At 34.6% G+C, this 20,265-nt stretch overlaps 3 protein-coding genes across 4 annotated transcripts; all 3 read right to left on the bottom strand.

The window, feature by feature from the left end:
* Window positions 1-612: 612 nt before the first annotated feature.
* On the bottom strand, window positions 613-6,416 carry LOC106645691 (eukaryotic initiation factor 4A-I). The gene is made up of 7 exons (XM_014361606.2): window positions 5,967-6,416; window positions 3,908-4,025; window positions 2,944-3,091; window positions 2,753-2,862; window positions 2,398-2,673; window positions 1,751-2,202; window positions 613-1,678 (listed from the first exon to the last, which is right to left on the bottom strand). The coding sequence occupies exons 1-7, from the start codon at window positions 5,978-5,980 to the stop codon at window positions 1,534-1,536; spliced, it is 1,263 nt and encodes a 420-aa protein (XP_014217092.2). The 5' UTR covers window positions 5,981-6,416; the 3' UTR covers window positions 613-1,533.
* A 1,049-nt stretch (window positions 6,417-7,465) lies between these two features.
* Window positions 7,466-17,104, bottom strand: LOC106645680 (eukaryotic initiation factor 4A-I). 2 transcript variants are annotated; one of them, XM_014361594.2, is made up of 7 exons: window positions 17,037-17,104; window positions 11,996-12,113; window positions 11,416-11,563; window positions 11,226-11,335; window positions 10,871-11,146; window positions 10,227-10,678; window positions 7,466-10,153 (listed from the first exon to the last, which is right to left on the bottom strand). In XM_014361594.2, exons 1-7 carry the CDS (start codon window positions 17,057-17,059, stop codon window positions 10,009-10,011), a joined length of 1,272 nt encoding a protein of 423 aa, XP_014217080.1. In that variant the 5' UTR covers window positions 17,060-17,104; the 3' UTR covers window positions 7,466-10,008. The 2 variants fall into 2 exon arrangements, with proteins under 2 accessions (XP_014217080.1, XP_089448892.1); XM_089592766.1 differs by lacking the exon at window positions 17,037-17,104 and adding an exon at window positions 13,123-13,269.
* A 1,093-nt stretch (window positions 17,105-18,197) lies between these two features.
* Window positions 18,198-19,359, bottom strand: Bet3 (blocked early in transport 3). The gene is made up of 2 exons (XM_014361595.2): window positions 18,996-19,359; window positions 18,198-18,880 (listed from the first exon to the last, which is right to left on the bottom strand). The coding sequence occupies exons 1-2, from the start codon at window positions 19,032-19,034 to the stop codon at window positions 18,383-18,385; spliced, it is 537 nt and encodes a 178-aa protein (XP_014217081.1). The 5' UTR covers window positions 19,035-19,359; the 3' UTR covers window positions 18,198-18,382.
* Window positions 19,360-20,265: the final 906 nt, after the last annotated feature.

Below are 20,265 nucleotides of genomic sequence, written 5' to 3'. Positions count from 1 at the left end.
ATGTCCTATAATAAAAACTTACTATCATTTTAACAGGTAATATTTTTCACCGTTCCAACTTCCAACAGATATAAAGTGCCCTCGAGTGTACATCATTTTCTTATAACCAACAGTGATAGACACATGACTAAATTGAAGAATATTCTCTTGACTTTATTTTGGTTGAAAAAATTCATTTAAAAATGCATTAGATCTACTTACATCCGTGAACTTCTAGACCACCACCATCTCTTTACCAACCTAAAAATGTTCAATACTAGATTTTTAACAGGTACATGAAAAGAGACCCTCGATTCCGTATCCATGGTTACTTCGTTAGTGATTTGAATGTTTTTCTTACAGCTGAATAAAATTAATGAATAACAACAGTAAAGTTTAAGCACCAAGTGAACCACCTGAAACTCAGAAATCTGATGACAGGGTTCATATTCATATAAAAAAAATCAGTTGAAAAGATGACTTGAGTTGTTCAATAAATTATGTAAGCGTACATAAAATAAAATAAATGAACTAAACGTAAAATGATTTATAATGACTTCATAATAAACATTAAAAAACAGAAATTCTTCGGTCGTCAAGTGTTAATTGTTGGAGGTATACTAGAGACAACCCTGAAACTCATTGTCATTTTTTACTAAGAAAAAATTCTCATGCTCAATTTAGGTTATAGGTACATTATGTACGAAAAAATTTTTATTTAAAAATTTCTCGTTACAACAAACAATTTAAATAAGACGAGGTTGCACTCAATAAGTAAATGTATTGTACAAAATTTTATTTATTTCATTGAGCTAAACGGCTTAAGTAGATTCATTTTCTTCTTGCACGTTTGTAATTAAAATAACCCTTCCAATATCCAACTAAGCCTTTGCTTGTATAAACGAATAAAAGTCTAAGCATTAAAATCATCAAAAAGAATTCTCCTATTATAATTTTGTAATATGTTTCATACTCTTTTAAGTGGATGTGCGAACTGTACTTTATGTTTACGCAAGTTTTAAAAAAAAGTAAAACAAAAAAAATTAAACGAGGCATTGTCTACAAGAAATGTAACATTTATAATTATACTTTCAAGCAAATAATCTCACTGATAATATAAATAAAAAAATAATAATAATAATAATACGTGTCAGTAACGACACAAATTTTGAAAAATCACGAGTTCTTTAAATCTGATAATGTTGATATTGCAAACCGCAGGACACAAATGCCAGCGCTTCCTACCGCAACTTATTGCTTCATCAACTATTTTACCTAGAAGTTCTACAAACAGTTTTTCTACCAAATTTTATATTTTTACCTATTACAAATATTTATGTACTAAGTATTTTTGTAAAACAAAACAATTACACAAAAAAGTAACGAATGTTCCCTTGAATACAAACTGCGGTACGGTTTGTGCCTTACTCGAGCGATTACAATTTTTTCAGAGTATTTATAGTACACTCGCACATCATATAAAAGATAGTTGATCAGTTCCTTTTAGCATGTACTGTTATCTTTTTATAGAGGACAATTTTTACTCGGAAACGCTTAGATCAAGTCGGCGACATTTGATGGCATTTCTTCAATGTGCGTATTATAAAATTGTTCGATATCCTTCAAAGTTCTCTTATCCTCGTTAGTCACGAAGTTGATAGCAACACCCTTACGACCAAAACGACCACCACGTCCAACACTGCAAAAGAAAAAAAGTATTGCATAATTTTTTGCAAAATCAAGAGACGGCGTTTCAAGTGAAAAAACTTACCGATGAATGTAATTTTCTCGATTTGAGGGCAAATCATAGTTGATAACTAAGGAAACCTGTTGGACATCGATACCACGAGCGAGAAGATCAGTGGTGATCAAGATACGAGAGGACCCTGAACGGAACTCACGCATAATAACATCACGCTCGTTTTGATTCATGTCACCATGCATGGCAGAGACAGTAAAATCTTTGCGGTGCATATTTTCGGTTAACCAATCGACCTTGCGACGAGTGTTACAGAAAATAACTGCCTGAGTGATCGACAGCGTGTCGTAAAGATCGCACAGGGTATCGAGTTTCCAGTCCTCACGTTCAATGAGGATAAAAAATTGCTTTATACCTTGAAGAGTCAGTTCCTCTTTCTTAACGAGAATACGGATAGGGTCTCTCATGAAGCACATGGATACTTCAAGCACGTCCGTGGGCATTGTAGCAGATAGTAGAATAACCTTAAAATAAAATCAAGCTTTTAGTACATTGTCAAAACGCATAAAAAACTTAAGCACAGCTACATAAAACATTTTTTTTTAACAGTAAAAATAATATCAATGTCATATAATTTTTTGTTGGTGTAGTTATGTGCAAGTTGAACGGCGAAACTTAATGTTTTCTCAATAAATAACAATTATTTCAACAATTCTTACTTGGACTTCAGGTGGTAAGAGTTTGAAAACATCGTGAATTTGGTCTTTAAATCCACGAGAAAGCATCTCATCAGCTTCATCGAGGACAAACAATTTAATATGTTTGGAGCGCAATGCATTTCGACTCATCATGTCGAAAACACGGCCAGGCGTGCCAACGACTACGTGAGCGCCTTGCTCCAACTTGCGCATATCGTCGCGGACATTGGTACCACCGATGCAAGCGTGGCATTGTGCATTCATGAAATCACCCAGGGCAATCACTACTTTCTGAATCTGCAATTACCAAATTGAATTTTAAGGTAGTTTCATTAGAAATGTCTGTGTAATTAATCATAGAAAGCTAAGCAATTACCTGTACGGCCAATTCACGAGTGGGTGCAAGGATCAAGGCCTGGCACTCATTTAGACTTGTATCTATCTTTTCTAAAATAGAAATCGAGAAGGTAGCAGTTTTACCAGTACCTAAAATATGGAAAGAAAAATGACTTAGTATGTATAAAATTTTAGTACAATTTTTCATTCGAAATTTGAATGATTAAGTACCAGACTGAGCCTGAGCAATAACATCATGACCCTTAATACAGGGCAAAATAGCACGCTGTTGGATAGCAGAAGGTTTTTCAAAACCGTAAGCGTATATACCACGCAACAAATTTTCTTTCAGGTTCATGTCATCAAAGTTTTCAACGAGCTGTAAATAAAGTAATTTTGTTGTTACCTTTAAATCAATAATGGGTCAGTTAAAAACTTTGAAACAATTGCTACACTTTGCAAATAGTACCCAGTAAAACGGATGACTAAGTCGTTTGAGGGAAACTTTACATTGTGAGTCTGCACCAAAGACTCTTATACTTGGGGAAAAAAAAAAAGATGGTGACGTAAAAACCCTACAATGGATATATTGTATACATATAATACAATACAATACAATATATTCAAGTAGAATTTTGATTAATTTAGTAAAAACTTACATAATAAAAAGTCTTTCAATAATTTTGAATTAGCACTTTGTACGATTTTTATTCATTAAAATGTTAAAAACTATATAAGATAATACAAGCTTGTGAAAAATATCAAGCCTTTTTTACGATCTAACAAAGTTCAGCAACTGGAAACAGCAATTTACTTATTATTTAAAGATTTATTAAAAACTATCAGTAATATCACACTCAAAAATGACTTGTGAATTCACTTTTTTGAAATTTCTTTGATCGTAAAGTGCATATGTTTATATAATATCTGAATGTGAAGGCGCGTTTTTACAATACAACTTGCAAAAACGCACACCTATAAAAGTAAGTTGATACAAAAACAGCATTTATTTTTTAATAGTTTTAAACATTAAAAAAATAATCTTGCTATGTACACTAGTAGCGGATAAACAAGTATAAAATTTAGCTATTCAAGGTTAAAGTTTTGATCTATATTATATATTGTATGCCTAATGAGTATGTAAAAGAAAATTTTCAATTTGTATGTGTGAATAAATGAATAAAACAATACTCACAATGTCCCAGTTCGACTCAATGATACCGTTAGGTTCCATGCCCGGTGGGCTTGAAGCGTAATCAGGATCTTTGTCCCCTGGGCCATTTTTGGAGTCACCCGTCCACTGCTCATTATCCCTGGAATCAAAAATGAGAAAACAAACATTAAGTTGCGTTGTTAAATACTACTTCGCTGTAGCTGCTATAATGAAAGTTTGACTTTGTTTTGCTCTCTGATATAAAAAATCTTACTGTTCAAGAATAAACATTTTGTAAAAAAACAATTGGATATGTAGATAAGGGCGAGGAAGGTTGTGAGAAATCATTAAAAACAAAGGTTATTAAAATGTTATATATTTAATAGTTATAGTTTTAGGAATTATAAAACTTGGCTAACACTATTGATTGAGAATCTAAAACATTTTAATCTTTCACTAATTTATGATTTACTTTTTTATAACTTTAATTGGATTTATATTTCGTGACTAGGCATGGGTCAATCAAAAGTCCGAAAAAAGCTTCACTTGAACGTTAAGGCTCATACACGAAAATACCACAAGAAATACAGTAAAAAAAATCAATTATTACCAATAAGTTTTTAAAATCAGATTTTGAGTGTTTTTTGTTGTTAAATATTTTTGGTTGACACTTGTTTTCTTATATTATTTAGTTAACAACGGAAAACTTTTTCCTTGGGTATTATTCTCATTATTGTTATAGTTGATATTACAAGAAATATATGAGATGATAGTAACTCATTTACCTGACGTTAGATACAAAAGCTTTTTTTAAATTAGATTATATAGTTTAAAATAGTAGATAAAGGAGTTACTACATATTGGCTAAATATTATAATGAAGATGGTTCGTTGTGTGGCGAATACTCACCTCATGAAAATTTAGTGAAAACTTGTGCTTACATTTAAGAGCATAGAAAATAGTTGTACCAACTTTATCATTTGCGAAACAGTATGAGGAAATTAATAATACAGAAATCGATTTAAAAAATGCGATATAGCATTTGCATAGAAACTAATTAAAAAAATGTTTAATGGTAATAAAATTCAAATAAGTAAGCTGTACGAGTGGAAATTTTTCAAAGATGATGGCTGATAAATTGATAATGGAACTTGTTTCTTTGAGTAAAAATTACACAATCAATTGATGAACATGATGCTGAAAAATGTACACAGGATGTAGTTGTTCACATAAGAATCCAAGTCAAGAAACAGTTAGACATTTAAAAAATGAGACGGATGGTACATCTGTGAGGTTACTACAAATAAGAGGTGGGCGGTATTGCCACTTAACAATACTTTATCATTGATCAGCGCAAAATTTTCAATAATGATTCATCAAAGTAAGAGCTCCATGCAGAGAGAGGAAGAGAGATAGAGAGAGGAAAACCGTCTAGGGTGAGGTGTAAAAATTGACCATATCAGTGCGAGAAGAGTAAATTCATTGTACATGTGTACATGATTGCGCAAATCTTGGAAATTTTAAACTGAAAGTTTAGTACTAAGTTAGGTCTAAAACCTTAAGTTAACAATGACTATATGTAACGGTTCAATTCATACTTAGAACACTGCAATATTACGATGTGAATGAGTAAAATTTACTTGAGAATAGGTGAGAAGTAGGCCTACAATGAATGGAGTTGTAAAATTCTAGTCATAATATACGTATTATCAATATCGTGCTATCACAAATACTAAAATGATTATAGTTAATATCATATCTTACCACTGAAACTAAGCGATTTTATTGGTTAGATTTACCAAGCACATTGTATAATTAAGAAGCCAACTATTAATTCACTGTTGTGACTGTTAAGTTATCACACACCGAATATAGATCATAAATTTATACATTATACACTAGACGTAATAAAATAAAAATAAAAAAGCCTACGGATAAATGGATACAAGCGATGCAGATTGAGAAACTACACACACACACATACAGAGAGAGAGAGCGAGAGACAGAAAGAGATAGAGAGAAAAACGCACTCACACCCACTCAACATTAAATTAGTGATTGGAAAATAAAAAAAAAATCAAGTTACAAGGAAAAAATTTACCCTTTGTCACTCATGTTGTTTTACGGCACTCCTTCTCTTATATGTTTTAGTCTTCGGCGTTTTTTCGTCAATGGCCCCGCGTGTGGTGGCGTGGTGCCCGTAAAGTAACCTCAGCTGAAGAAACAAGCTACTAGCGTTTGTTCCTTGCGTCTTGTAGATGTTCCGTGTACTTGCAAAAGACACACCGACTAAATTATGGTAGAATTTTTACCACCGAAGACGAACCGAAGTTAACTTTTACGTTGATGAATCAAACTTTGTGAGGCGATCAGATTTTGGTTAGAATTTTGGTTATTGTAAGAGGGAAAAATTGTGAAGCAGCTGGGATGATTCAACGTAACGTGTCAGAGTGATTGAGGTTAATCATCAGTGGCAACGGTAGCACCACGTTGAAACTGAATCGTCGTCGACGGTCGAGACGAAAGTGAAAGAGAATAAGGCGTGCAAGCGCAAGATCTACCTAGCCTGCCTTGATCTAGTGTGCCACGCGGAGCGAAGTAGGGAACGCCAACAAATGGTCACAATTATTGTCAGATCGATCGTCGTGTGTTGGTCACTCAGGTCACTCTCTCATTAATAACGTATGTCGGTAGAATAGGAAATCATTCGTATCAGAGGAGTGCATAGACCGTGGAAAAGAGAGGGTAATACAAAAAGTATTAAGATATTCGGGAATTCGTCGGAGGAAGATAAAGGCACTAATGGCACTTGATGAAGCACACAACCCTCTCCCAAATCTTTATTTTATTTACCAAATTATTTTATGTTGTTCATACGCCTAGCACGCACGTGGTGAACGTTTTGTTCTACATTTGTATGTGATATATGAATCGTCAATAAAAGTCAAGGATAGGGTATACAATTGCTTAGTTTGATAACATTAGAGAGCTCGTGAAGTGGTATTTCCGCTTTGTGCGTACTTAGGACTTAATTGGTCGCTTTATGCTTTAGGCCGTGTTCATTGTGTGAAAATAGTACTTACCTTCATTAAACTATAATATCATTGAATGCATCACTACTGATTATCTGGTAAATGTCTTGGGTCGCAATTGGCAAGTGTATTTTGAGCTCTTTTCACTCTGACTTGTGATGTTAATATATCGTAATTTCATATTACAACCACTCCGAACTAAAAGTGCCTTTTCAGTTTTACATCACGAATTGTTTTTTTTTTTTGTTTGTTTTTTTTTCCCAAATCATCACTGGAGGACCAAACTCCAAGTTTTGGTGATCATAGCGAGCTTAGACAGTTGAGATGACACTCGATCTAATTTAATCTTTAATTGCATAAAAAGGAGATTACTATATACGGGCTAATGCTAGAAAAATCATGAAGAACATAATATATAAACATGAGAAAGCACAGAAATGTGGACGAGGTTAAAAAAACCATTTTACCGTTAAGTATTGCTTAAGGCACTCATCAGTAAAGTAGTATACAAAAAGCTTGAAATAATTTTTTATTTGTTTACACAAGGTAAAAAAGAAATTCAATTCGATTTCATTGATAAATGTTTATTAATCCCACATTAGTTGTGTACATAATATAAATTCGAATGCATAATTAAATTAAACAGTCTATTTTTCATCCAAATATTATTTTAAAAGGTATAAAAAAAAAATAAATACGTATTGCTAAACAATTTTCTGATCACTTACTTGTTTAGCGATTCACGTTGTTCCTTAACCTGAACTTATAAAATAAGTGAAAAATTTTTATGTGAGAAAGTTTTAATACTTAATGTTTTTGTTTCTATTGAACACAACAGTTACGTGATTTTAGTCCATTTTGTATTTTTCATGAAGTTCAATCTACTATGTTATTGGAGAAAAAAAATTATCAACTCATTTTAAAAAAAGTATGAATTTTCGATTATTTTATACTTTTTCTTTAAGAGTGTTTTCTTCTGAAATTTTTTTTTAGTTTTAAATTGTGTTTTTCTTTTGCATGTTTTTTTTTTATATCAAATAATAATAACTTAAAACTATCAATAACATGCACACATATAATAAATAAAATAGACAATATATACCTATGTCAAAAGCATAAGATTTTTATGGCTGACATATTTAAATGTATAAAACGATAAATACCAGGACTTCAGTATTCAATAACTCAGAAAGAAATAAATATTCAAAAATTCGAAATAAATAAATTACCTAACTATTCAGTTCTGTAGTCCAATAATTTTTAGAAACTTCTTTTACTTTTGCTGATTTCTTTTTTCTTGTATTTGTGATTTTTTTGTAAATATTGCAAAAAAATTGATCACATAATTAATCAATATAAGCTCAACAGAGTTTACATTTATAAAGATGTCATTTTGTCTTACTACTTAACGGTACCCGTATTTTTATGTTTTTCGAGTCTTTTCTTATCTATAAAAGGTGCTTTAACTTTATTCGCAAAATTTTCAAAAAATATTCCATTAAATGACATTTCCAACAAAATTTTTAAAAGGTTACAACATATTGATAAAAACGGAAAACTCGTTAATTCTCAACTTAGTTAGAATAAAATTGAGAAGGGATTTTAGTAAAATGATGTAAACATCATGTAAATCAGTAATTATTGAAGCTGTAATATATCTCTCTCACTACTGTATAAAACGACTTGATCCTTTTTAATTCTTGCATAAAAAAATCAAGATTACAATAATTCATTTGCACTTTTTGTAAAGAAACCAGAATGTTGCCTAATAATCAATTGTCCAAAAAAATACATAATAATAAGTAAGTCATCAATTCACAAAATTAAGTATATAGTTTAACTGCAAAAATTTTTTTCCTCAATTGTTTGGTAACCGAAAATGTCTCGAAATACACAAAAATAAAACGCTAAAAAATTTGAAGTTCCTTAAGATTCTGTTTTATTTGTTTAAGCAGAAGAAAGAGTCAGTGGTACAAATACCGTCAATAATAGAATATGTACTGTGAAAATTTTTCAAGTATTATTAGAATCCGAGCTAGCAGCAATGATTGGTATAGAAAAAGCAATTTACAAACATGGATGATAAGTTTAAATGGAAAACTATATAAGATCAAACAAATTTTTTATTTGGCTTCTTTAAATAATTTTTCGCTACAAAAAAAAAAAAAAATAAAAATGATGAAGTTGTATTTAAGAGAGTATATAATATACAAATTTTAATTCATTAAGCTAGACTGCAATGATTTATTTCCTTCTTGTTCGTTTGTGATTAAAATAGCCTCTCCAATACCCAACTAAACCTCTGCCTAGACAAACAAGTAGCAGTCTTGGTAGTAAAAACATCGAAACAATTTTTTCAATCATAATCTCGTAAAATGTACAATGACTTTGAAAACATGTACGCGAATTCAATTTTTTGTACTTCTGCAATACCAGTAAAAAAGAAATTAAGAAAAGTGCAAGAAGAGAAATTATTTTCCAAAGCAAAAGAAAATCCATAATTACTGTTTAATGCAAATAATAAAAATAATATTGATAAAATAATTATAATAATACCGAAAACTAACTGAGACACAAATAAAAAAAAAAAAAGTTTAATTATCAATTCCCTTAGACCCGGTAAAAGCTAATGCTGCACCTTCGAGCCACTGAGATGCGACCTGCGGGCCACGCGTGTCAACGCGGCTTACCGCGAAGTGCAAACGCTTGTCAGCTGATTTTTCTTATGATTCTAGCCAGTTTTTACGGTACTAACTATACTAATATACATGTGTATAAGTGATTATGGTAATATTTTAAGAGGTATATAATCAGTAGCGTAAATAATCACGGCTGCGTTATATAAAAGCACACAACCCGTGAAACTATTTCTTTCACCTACTGTAAAAGTCTACGCACTTTTTTTTTTAAACAAAAGTAACTTGAAGAATAATTATTAATACCCGTAGGAATATAATCCGCGGTACAATTTGCGCTTATATCCAAGCGATTATTTTTCACAAAATCAGTATTCAGAGTATACTCACACACCACATGAAAGATATTAGCTGAGAGCTCCTTTTTGCACTTACTTTTATTCTTTTATAAAGAATAATTTATCCTCGGGCACGTTTAGATCAAATCAGCGACATTCATGGGCATCTCATCGATGCGCGTATTATAAAACTGCTCAATATCCTTCAAAGTTCTTTTATCTTCGGCTGTCACAAAGTTAATCGCGACACCTTTACGACCAAAACGGCCACCACGTCCGATACTGAAAAGTAAAAATAACAGTTTTATGGTCTTGCAAAAAATTAAGACAACTCTTTTTAAGAAGACAAACTTACCGGTGAATGTAGTTTTCTCGATTTGAGGGCAAATCATAGTTGATAACTAAGGAAACCTGCTGGACATCGATACCACGAGCGAGAAGATCAGTAGTTATTAAGACACGTGAGGATCCAGTACGGAAGAGACGCATAATAACGTCACGCTCGCGCTGCTCCATGTCACCGTGCATAGCAGAGACAGTGAAATCTTTGCGGTGCATATTTTCGGTTAACCAATCGACCTTGCGACGAGTGTTGCAAAAAATAACAGCCTGAGTGATTGATAGTGTGCCATAGAGATCGCACAGAGTATCAAGTTTCCAGTCCTCGCGTTCAATATAAATAAAGAACTGTTTAATACCCTCAAGAGTCAACTCCTCTTTCTTAACGAGAATACGGATAGGGTCTCTCATGAAGCACATGGATACTTCAAGCACGTCCGTAGGCATAGTAGCAGATAGTAAAATAACCTTAAAATAAAATCAAGCTTTTAATACATTGTCAAAACGCATAAAAAACTTAAGCACAGCTACATAAAACAATTTTTTTTAACAGTAAAAATAATATCAATGTCATATAATTTTTTGTTGGTGTAATTTTGTGCAAGTTGAACGGCGAAACTTGTTTTCTCAATTAATAACAATTATTTCAACAATTCTTACTTGGACTTCAGGTGGTAAGAGTTTGAAAACATCGTGAATTTGGTCTTTAAATCCACGAGAAAGCATCTCATCAGCTTCATCGAGGACAAACAATTTAATATGTTTGGAGCGCAATGCATTTCGACTCATCATGTCGAAAACACGGCCGGGCGTGCCAACGACTACATGAGCGCCTTGCTCCAACTTGCGCATATCGTCGCGGACATTGGTACCACCGATGCAAGCGTGGCATTGTGCATTCATGAAATCACCCAGGGCAATCACTACTTTCTGAATCTGCAATTACCAAATTGAATTTTAAGGTAGTTTCATTAGAAATGTCTGTGTAATTAATCATAGAAAGCTAAGCAATTACCTGTACGGCCAATTCACGAGTGGGTGCAAGGATCAAGGCCTGGCACTCATTTAGACTTGTATCTATCTTTTCTAAAATAGAAATCGAGAAGGTAGCAGTTTTACCAGTACCTAAAATAATACAAGAAGTAAAATGAAGTGAAAGATCGACAACGAGACAACACTGTTTGATGCAATCAATGAACATCTACCAGACTGAGCCTGGGCAATAACGTCATGTCCTTTAACACACGGCAAAATAGCACGCTGCTGGATAGTTGAAGGTTTTTCAAATCCGTAAGCGTAGATACCCCGCAACAGTTCTTCTTTCAGATTCATATCATCAAAGTTGTCGACAATCTATAAAACAAAATTTTTTAGTTTTGATGTAAACTCGCAGTATAATATCGAAGCTCAAAATATACTTGAGGCTTTTTTGAATGTCGCAAAAGTGTTTAGAGACAATATAATTTTAGTTATTGGATGAAGTAAAAGAAATTCTGCATGAAATTTTAAATGTTAATTTCAGTACAACTCTTTCATGACGCTGGTATCATAGTCAAGCTTATTAATTATCGGAGTTCATTATTGAAAAAACTATTTTATCTCCCTCAAGCTTTTTTTTTTAATTTCCGGACGTTTGCTCCGCCCTCGGTAGGAAAAAAGTCGTTCGCTATACCGATCCGAATCCGTCCGGGGCGATCACAAAGCGCCCTTTGGATACAGTGATCGCACTGGAAGAGATGCACACTGTAACTATTACGCTATGAATAAAAAAAACGGTATGCTTACAATGTCCCAATTGGACTCGATGACGCCATCGGGGTCCATGCCCGGTGGGCCAGCAGCATATTCACGATCATTGTCGCTCGGACCATTCTTAGATTCGCCCGACCATTGATCGTTATCTCTAAAACAGAAATTTTTAAAAAAATGTCATAATTGCGTTTAAAAATCACACTGTTTTTCTTTTTTATTTTATTTCTAGGTTCACAGTTAAATAATATAAAAATGGCACACGCTGTAAATTTTTGTACACAAGGTCAAGGAACAGTCAGCGAGCTCGAAAATAAACGAGGTGACACACACACATACACACTCGGTACACTTGTGTCAGGGGATTAATTTTTTTTTTTTTTTTCAAGTTGGCTGTTTTCCTGATACTTATATTTATTTGTGTGACTTTTATACGATTGGGGAATCCCGAGCAATATTGATTTCATGTAAATCAGAGAAAGCTTAAAAAAAAAAAAAAAAAAGATTGGGGAATCCCCTCAACTTCTCTGATATAAACGTTACGAAAAACAATTGAATCATTTGCATGAGGTATACACTTGTCCTCGAACATTATCTGAAAAAATTGTTTTCCATAAAATTTTTCTTCAATCAATGTAAGCCACGAACCCATCGATAAGTTGTTTATGCAACAGGACAGAGAAAGTTGAACGTGTAAATATAATTATTTCAGATGAAAACTACCGTAGAACTTTCAAGAATTCACAGAGGCGAGACAACCATTAAAAAATCACCAGGGTCCGATCGAATTATTCATCAAGAGTACACGTGCAACACGTATATGTGTGTTGGAAATGGTGTGCCCATGTTAAAGAACATCGGGGAGAGATAAGGAGATTCTTCGCGCTGCTCACGTCTCGGGCGAATCGAAAATTCGCTGATTATTCGTTAATTGATTCACTCTGTGTAGGTGTGATTGAACGAAATGCGGATTCCATCCACCAAAGCTTTTTAGTACTCATCACCCAAGAGCCGTGAAAAGAAGCAAATTCCCGTGGCAGAGAAACAAAGCTTCGAAATCGTCGATACAACTGTTTTATAAGTGAATCGAAGGAAAAAAAAAAAAAACTCGAGAAAAAGGAAAACCAAACGAAAGAAACAGCAAAGCATAAAAAAAGGGTTACCCTTTTTCGCTCATGTTGGCTCACGGCCTTCTCTCTTATTCGTCCGAGTCTTCGGCGATTTTTCGTCGACGGCCTCGCGTGTGGTGGCGTGGTGCCCGTTAAGTAACCTTAGCTTAAAAAAATCTACGGCCACTAGCGCTGTTTTTTTTTTTTCGTTTTGTTACTTGCACTTGCTAAGGAGCCAACGAAGATGAAGATAGTAATTTATCGGAACCAAAAAAACAAACTAACGCACCAAGCACTTTTGAGCAGGGAAGTTTAGCGGATAGAAAAGCTCGAGTGCTAATCCAATGACTGTCTACCACAGAATGACGGATGAGATCGAGTCAAGAGGTCCGCGTGCACGCGTTGTTCGTATACAAGTATATATACATTGAACGAGTTAGCCAGTCGCATCGGGTGATTTACTTATTTACTTTCCGCCACTTAGAGGGCTACTCGAAAGGAAAAATCGTATTTTTTTGTAGGCAAAATTTATTTTTGATCGGCCAAGGCGTTCTTACGAATGCTTTAAATATACCTTCTCTCGTTGGGGCGATGAAATTTGCTTGCCAAAGTACGGAATCAAAATTCCAAGCTAAGACTTTCAAAGGTGCGAATAAACGTTCGATTTTTCGAGAATTGTGCTTTGGATGAATGATTTACGAACAAGAATCTCTTTAAATCAATTTTTTCTCTTACGGTAATTCCCCCCCCCCCCCCATGAATGGAGAGAAAAAAATGTATGATTTGACTAGACGTAACGTTAAAGGGATAAAGAAGAACAGGGACGCGTCAGGAGAACGAAAAAAAAGGGGGACAGCTGCTGGGAAGAGTGGGGGAGAAAAAACAGAGGGAAAGAAACCCTTGTCATGGGGGTTTGTGCTTCACCTGCCTTTCATCCGCAAGTTCTAGTATACCCGATAAAGTTTCCCTGTTTTGTTGTATCTGGTTGTGAATTTCTTGTTCCCCGTGACGAATCATACGAGTATTGACAAACAAGAATCGATCAGAGGGCGATGCACCCGTCCCGATGCACACCCATTTTTCACCAAATAGACGAACGGCTTTTAAAATTTATAACAATACTGGATGAGCTGTTTTGTCGTTCTCGAATGATTTAATTATTATTTATTCACGTTTATCGCTGTATAGGCCTTTAGTCGTGATAAATTTGTCGACGAATGGTCTAGAACACTAGGTGTTTCTCGTCTTAATGTTATCTTTAACGTTTGATACGCGCAACGGTGAAAAATAAGTAATGGTAAGAAAATACAGGGTCAAAAATTAATCGACTCAATAACAGTCGACTTCGATCATTTGATTTTTAGAAACGTCAAATGCTTGCAAGAGCTTTTTCATTTGTATGACCGGCTAGAGCTTTTCGTCAAACTATTCAAAGCGATGATTCGCGAAGACGAACAAAAAAATGTTTATAGCGGTACGCGTAAGACTTTTTCGAGCTATGGAGACCCAGTTTGTTGACTAAAAAAAAAATTCAGCGACAATTTTGCGCGATGAAATCCAAAGAATCTATTTTTAAATACTCGAGTAATAAAAGCTTCGCCGCTGCAAGCTACCGATGTAGCTCGTGAAATATCAACAGTTATAATATTTTTTTTAGATTTTACCGCCGCATTCGCTTGTATTGTTCTTTCAAAATGATTAACACAATTGCATAACTTTACAGGGATAAGCGCATTCAGTTTTTTTCGCAAAAGAAACAATCCACCCCTTGTTGCAATACATTTCGAACGGAATTGAAATACTGAAAACAAAAGAAAAAAAAAAAAATTGTAATTATTATAAAAGCTGTTTCGTAACCAATGACGTTAATAATTATTATACTTGACTCGTTAATGATAAAATAATATTTGAGGAAAAAACGTCAGGGAATTAATTCCCTCGTCGCAGAGAGATTAGAAGTACTTATTCAAACTGTAGGTAAGATAAAAATGTATGCGAGTCATAAAAGATCCACGTCAACACGCACTTTTTCATCAGATACAGTAAATATTTTCAAGTTCATCGTTACGCGTAACAATGTGTAATATTCACAATGGAACTTGATGGAATAACTTCGAACTAGCGCATTTGTTTACTGGCTACTTATTTGTACGTATGAGTATCATCGTGGAAAAATTTGCTTGTCGCCTGCATTCGCACCGTTGATTTGAAGTGTGTCAACGATGCCATTGTAGCCGCCTCCGGGAAAAGTAAATGGAAAAGAAAAACGAGACGAAGGTGGAGATTTCCCTGCAGTAAGTAGGTACCTCCGATCGAAGGTCGCGCATGCACACTCACCGATGCCAATAATATGCCAAGCTTGGAAAGTGAAAGAGACAGAGAAAGGCCATGCAAGGGAGTGAATCACGATATTATATACATGTAGGCATGGCCCTTTGAATATACCGGCGTCTTGAGGCGTATATATCGTTTAAAACGGAAAATTTATAATTATTTATGACAAGAATGGACAACTCGATAATCCCATTTCAATTGCTCTGTTGTACGTAAACCAAACTGGGTGGGTTATATATAATGCCTACAATACAAATATACGTAAGTAGGCTGTCCCGGAACTTAACGGCCCCACGCCAACGCGCTCAAGACGGTACAATTAGCGCGAACAGTTTATTATTCCCTTCCTGTCCCTCTCTCTCTCTCTCTCTCTACCTATATGTATAGTTATAGCATTTACAAATTACTGCACTTAACGAATACCTTAAAGCTTACACTTTTACTATGGTCAATGTCGTTGTATGGGTAAGACAAAAGTTGGGAAAGCATTTATAAATAATTCGGGGATAACTCGGAAAGTGCTGTAAAGGGACCCGGCTGTGTATGCAAACAGAAAAGTCGAACGTTAATAAAAGTAAAGGGAGGAAAAAGATGGTTTATACATGGCCTTTTAATTTTAAGTAATGCGTGTGAGTGTGTGGGTTTTATGATCAAGGTATTTTGGAGCAAATGTTGTCACCGCGGCAGCATCGACTGCTGGCCCCTGTCCCACTTTGTCGAGGTCTGCGCCACGCATTTGTACTCAATTAAAGGGAAAATACACACAAGCTTATCTTGCAAAAATTATGTGCATACCTATGTAATGTACATACGTACTTGCAATGCAAAGTTCTGCAAGCGCTTATCATGTATTTAAAACATGGTGCGAGCTTTTAAAGGACATCAAACGTAGGTACGGTGTTTTTGAACATATTGCAAAATGTAACAGAAATTTGCGAAATAAGTATACACTATGTTGCTCCAAAACGTCTCGATAAAACACTCGCGACTTCTCACGTGTGTTGGTGCACATTGAATTGCGGGGGCCAAAAAAAAGGGTCATGGGGGCGACGACAGCGTTCAATTAGCTTAGCCGTACACGTCCAAATCGACCACATTGTTATCAGCCTCCGAAGAAATTCCAATATCAAGATGTGTCATTTATCACTCCACGCCCGTATTCTAGGAATGTCGCTCCCTTCGATAAGGTAAGGTTAGCAAAGGTCTTGATTTTAGCACTGCAATGTACCGTCACACATGCTTGCGTTCATCTAATGTGTCACTTGGAATTTGCAAAATGAATAGAACATTTTACCTCAGAGGACAAAACAAACATGAGAGAACAGTAGTGATGGAGAGTCAAGGGCGTAGAGACGAGTAAAATTTGTAATTTGGCAAACGTCTAAGTGGAGAGTTGCACATGCAACTTGCATGCGGCCAGGAGCGAAGCGCGGGGAACTCGAGCGCGCCATGTTGCCAAAAAGCGCGAAAGAGCCTGTGCATCACAATGAAACTCTGATTAGAATTTCAGAAAAGATTACCCGAGTCCACACCCGCGAACACGCGCACTGGTTGACCCAATGATGCTTGACGCGATCCTGGTGTCTGTGTGTCACTAATTAAGCACTATCGCATTAAAAAGATCACAGGCTTACCTTCGTTCGTTGGTATACGACATGTTCCGCTCACAGTAGCGCGACGAAAAGGACGAGTTGCTATTGCGTCACAGAGAGCTTGTTGATGGATGCCGCGAGAGGACGTCGCACACGTGCGTCGTATGCTGCTATTGCTGCTTGACATATCGCATCGCACATTCGCTGATTATAATTAATTATAACTTGACCGTTTTATTCGTAATTTATTAAAATGTGTATGTACTTATGAAGTATTTGTTTAAATAAAAAATACAGAGATCATCCTATTTCTAAAGATATATGGCACAACCAAAGTTTTGTGTAAGATATAGTGAATTGTGGTATCACGAAAACGACATTTGATTCTCGTCGCCGGCTGATCTGTCCTGCAATAATTTTGACAGCTCTGATCGCCTCGTCGATTAAGCATGCATTTGTGTGTGTATGTATTGCAATAAGTGTATATAGCGCATGTAAAAAACATAACAATGAGAAATACAGTAACCGTAGTACAACGAAAAAAGGATTGGATTAGTATCAAATAAATTATTAATTGATCTCTCATCAGATTATATCTTACAAATTGTTTTTCGTATCGTATTTGAAACTGCAACGACATCACATTACAAATATTTGCGCAGTTGCGCACACGATATCTTGCCGGTCTTTTCGTAGTACAATTATTTACGATTGGTTCAAGTAATGAATAAAATATTCAGAATACTCACGCAAATTTGACGCGTCTTGTATAGCTCCGCTCATCAATGATTTTTTTGACGTCAGTGCACAGTTACACTGTTTCCGTTGAGAAAAAAATTCCAAAAAAAATTTTTTTTACCATGTTTATACGGCTAGTACATACATATTAATATATTGAGAAGAGATAATTAAAAGAAAAAAAAAAAAAAAAAGAAACCATACCCATGATGCTTTACACGGTTTATAATTATTTGAAAGATAAAAGAAGTATAAGATATTTTACTAGATTCAATGGCTGAAGTATAACAGATAAATATATAAATTATTGGATTAAAAAATTGTGAAAGAAAAAAAGTAGAAAAAGGAATGCTGATTGGTGTTCATTACATATCAAAAGTGCTTTGAGATAATAAAACTAGTTATTTATTAATTACAATACCAACTTATAATTTTAGATAGTTTTTTAACTTAAAGTCTCATACATGATGCAGTAAAATATAAAATTATTAGAAGAATAAGATTCATGAAAATGATACTCATCACACAGAGAGTAAGTTTGGCTATAAACTGTATATTGTTTTGTATATAATTTGAGCAAAAATAACAAAAATTTACAACAATAACCGACTTGTGTATTATTATACATGAAAAGTTTAAATAAATAAAAATTAATCTTCGCCAGCAGGAATAGCATCCTCTAATCTCTTGATGAATTTCACCCTCAACTCTGTAACACTATCATTTTTCAGCTGGTCTTGTACAAACCATGATGCAACCTCCATCTGAACCATCTCGCAAGCACCTCTTACAACTCCAGGCAATATATTACAGTACTTAAGATTGAGGCAGTGATCTGGCAATTCTACAAACTCGGTAATAGGGTTTGATTCAAAGCACAGAGAAAACTCATCACCTGTTACACTCCAATTTGTTATTGTTGGGGCAATGCCCAAAAACAGTTTGAATCCTGTCTGAATTTTGTCAGCTGTGTCTTTGAAATCATAACACCTTCCAGATCCCGTTCGGGCTAAAAAGTCCTCTATTAGGCGAATGCCCATGTTGTAACCCATTCGTTCCAATTGCTTGTTGACATCATCAACATTTTCATAGTCTTTCAACAGCTGAGCTACTAATGCTCCATATGTAAGTGTGAAGAGCTCCGAGTTCTAAAATATCAATTATGCTGGTAAGTATTTATTTTCTCATTGTAAGTTATTGAAAAAAAAAAAAAATCATTACTTCATTACTAATAAACTATTTGTTTATTCTACAAAAACTTACAACTTTTTTAGAGTCTAATCTAGTGCCTGCCCTCGACATTGTCTCAAAAATATTTGCTAATTTTTAATAATCACGGACAAAATAACTTTACAGGATGTTTATTTTTCGTCCAGCAAACGTTCATCACTTGCATCAGACCGTATACATGTCAATTTGACAAAACATAAACATAAAACATAACCATCAAGGGTGTTTTCCGCAATCGTCACCAGCAAGTAATTTAAGGTTGCGCTCTACATTACCGTCAGATCGGTAAGTCAACTACCTTGAATTAACTGGCGCTCTGTTCTCTGTTCCGTAATCAAATCTATGGCCAGTTAAAATAGCAGACGACAGTCAACTACAACAGTGATGAAATCTTTACTTTTTTCTCGACTTTCACGTCGTTTGCTGTTTTAACCGGCCAGATTACAAAAAATAGCCCCAGTTTAATTCAAGGTAGTTGACTAACTGACCTGACAGTAACGTAGAGTGCAAATTTAAATTACTTGGTGGTGACGATTGCGGCAAACACTCCAAGCGGCGTTACCACCACGACCTACGTAACTTTACAGCCTCTAATTTTATCATTCTGGTAACGAGAGCACGGTGTACTTAAGATGTACATGAAGTTATTAGTAATGCCATATGGTCGATTTTATTAAAGCATATGAATTTCTATATTTTTGGAGGTCGACTTTTGGGTAAAAAAATAGATTGTAAACTTGCCGCAAACAGCACAGACTACGTTAACTTTTAATTATCTATCTATAACATTAGTTGCGGCTGGTTTATAATTGATTAAATGGCTCTAATATAAGAAGTAATAATTATTTGGATCAGCGCCATCTAGCGGTCTCGATTTTTTGGCCATTGGTGGCTCCTAAAATTCTCAATCAGAGCAATTTGGATTAGAGCCATTTAGTCAATTATAAACCAGCCGCAACTCATGATGAAGCTATAAAATGAAAAAATAACGATACGTGTGTTTTAGGCGGCAAGTTAACAATCTATTTTCTACCAAAAAATCGACCTCCTATGTGTTTGTACTTTTGAAGATATATTTTCAAGCATAAGATACATTGTTAACTTGCCGCCAAAAACACATGTATCGTTATTTTTCTATTTTATAGCTTTTTTATCAGTTGCGGCTGGTTTATAATTGACTAAATGGCTCTAATCCTGAATGCTCTGATTGAGAATTTTAGGAGCCACTTTTGGCCAAAAAATAAAGACCGCTAGATGGCGCTGATCCGAAATAATTATTGCTACTTACAGTAAAGTCACTTTA

The sequence above is a fragment of the Copidosoma floridanum genome, unplaced genomic scaffold (genome assembly GCF_036245765.1).
Source record: "Copidosoma floridanum isolate Cflo_tuat_1 unplaced genomic scaffold, Cflo_Japanese_pri ptg000019l, whole genome shotgun sequence".
In the NCBI taxonomy this organism is placed as follows: Eukaryota; Metazoa; Arthropoda; class Insecta; order Hymenoptera; family Encyrtidae; genus Copidosoma; species Copidosoma floridanum.
This window is presented reverse-complemented; position numbering and strand designations above follow the sequence as displayed.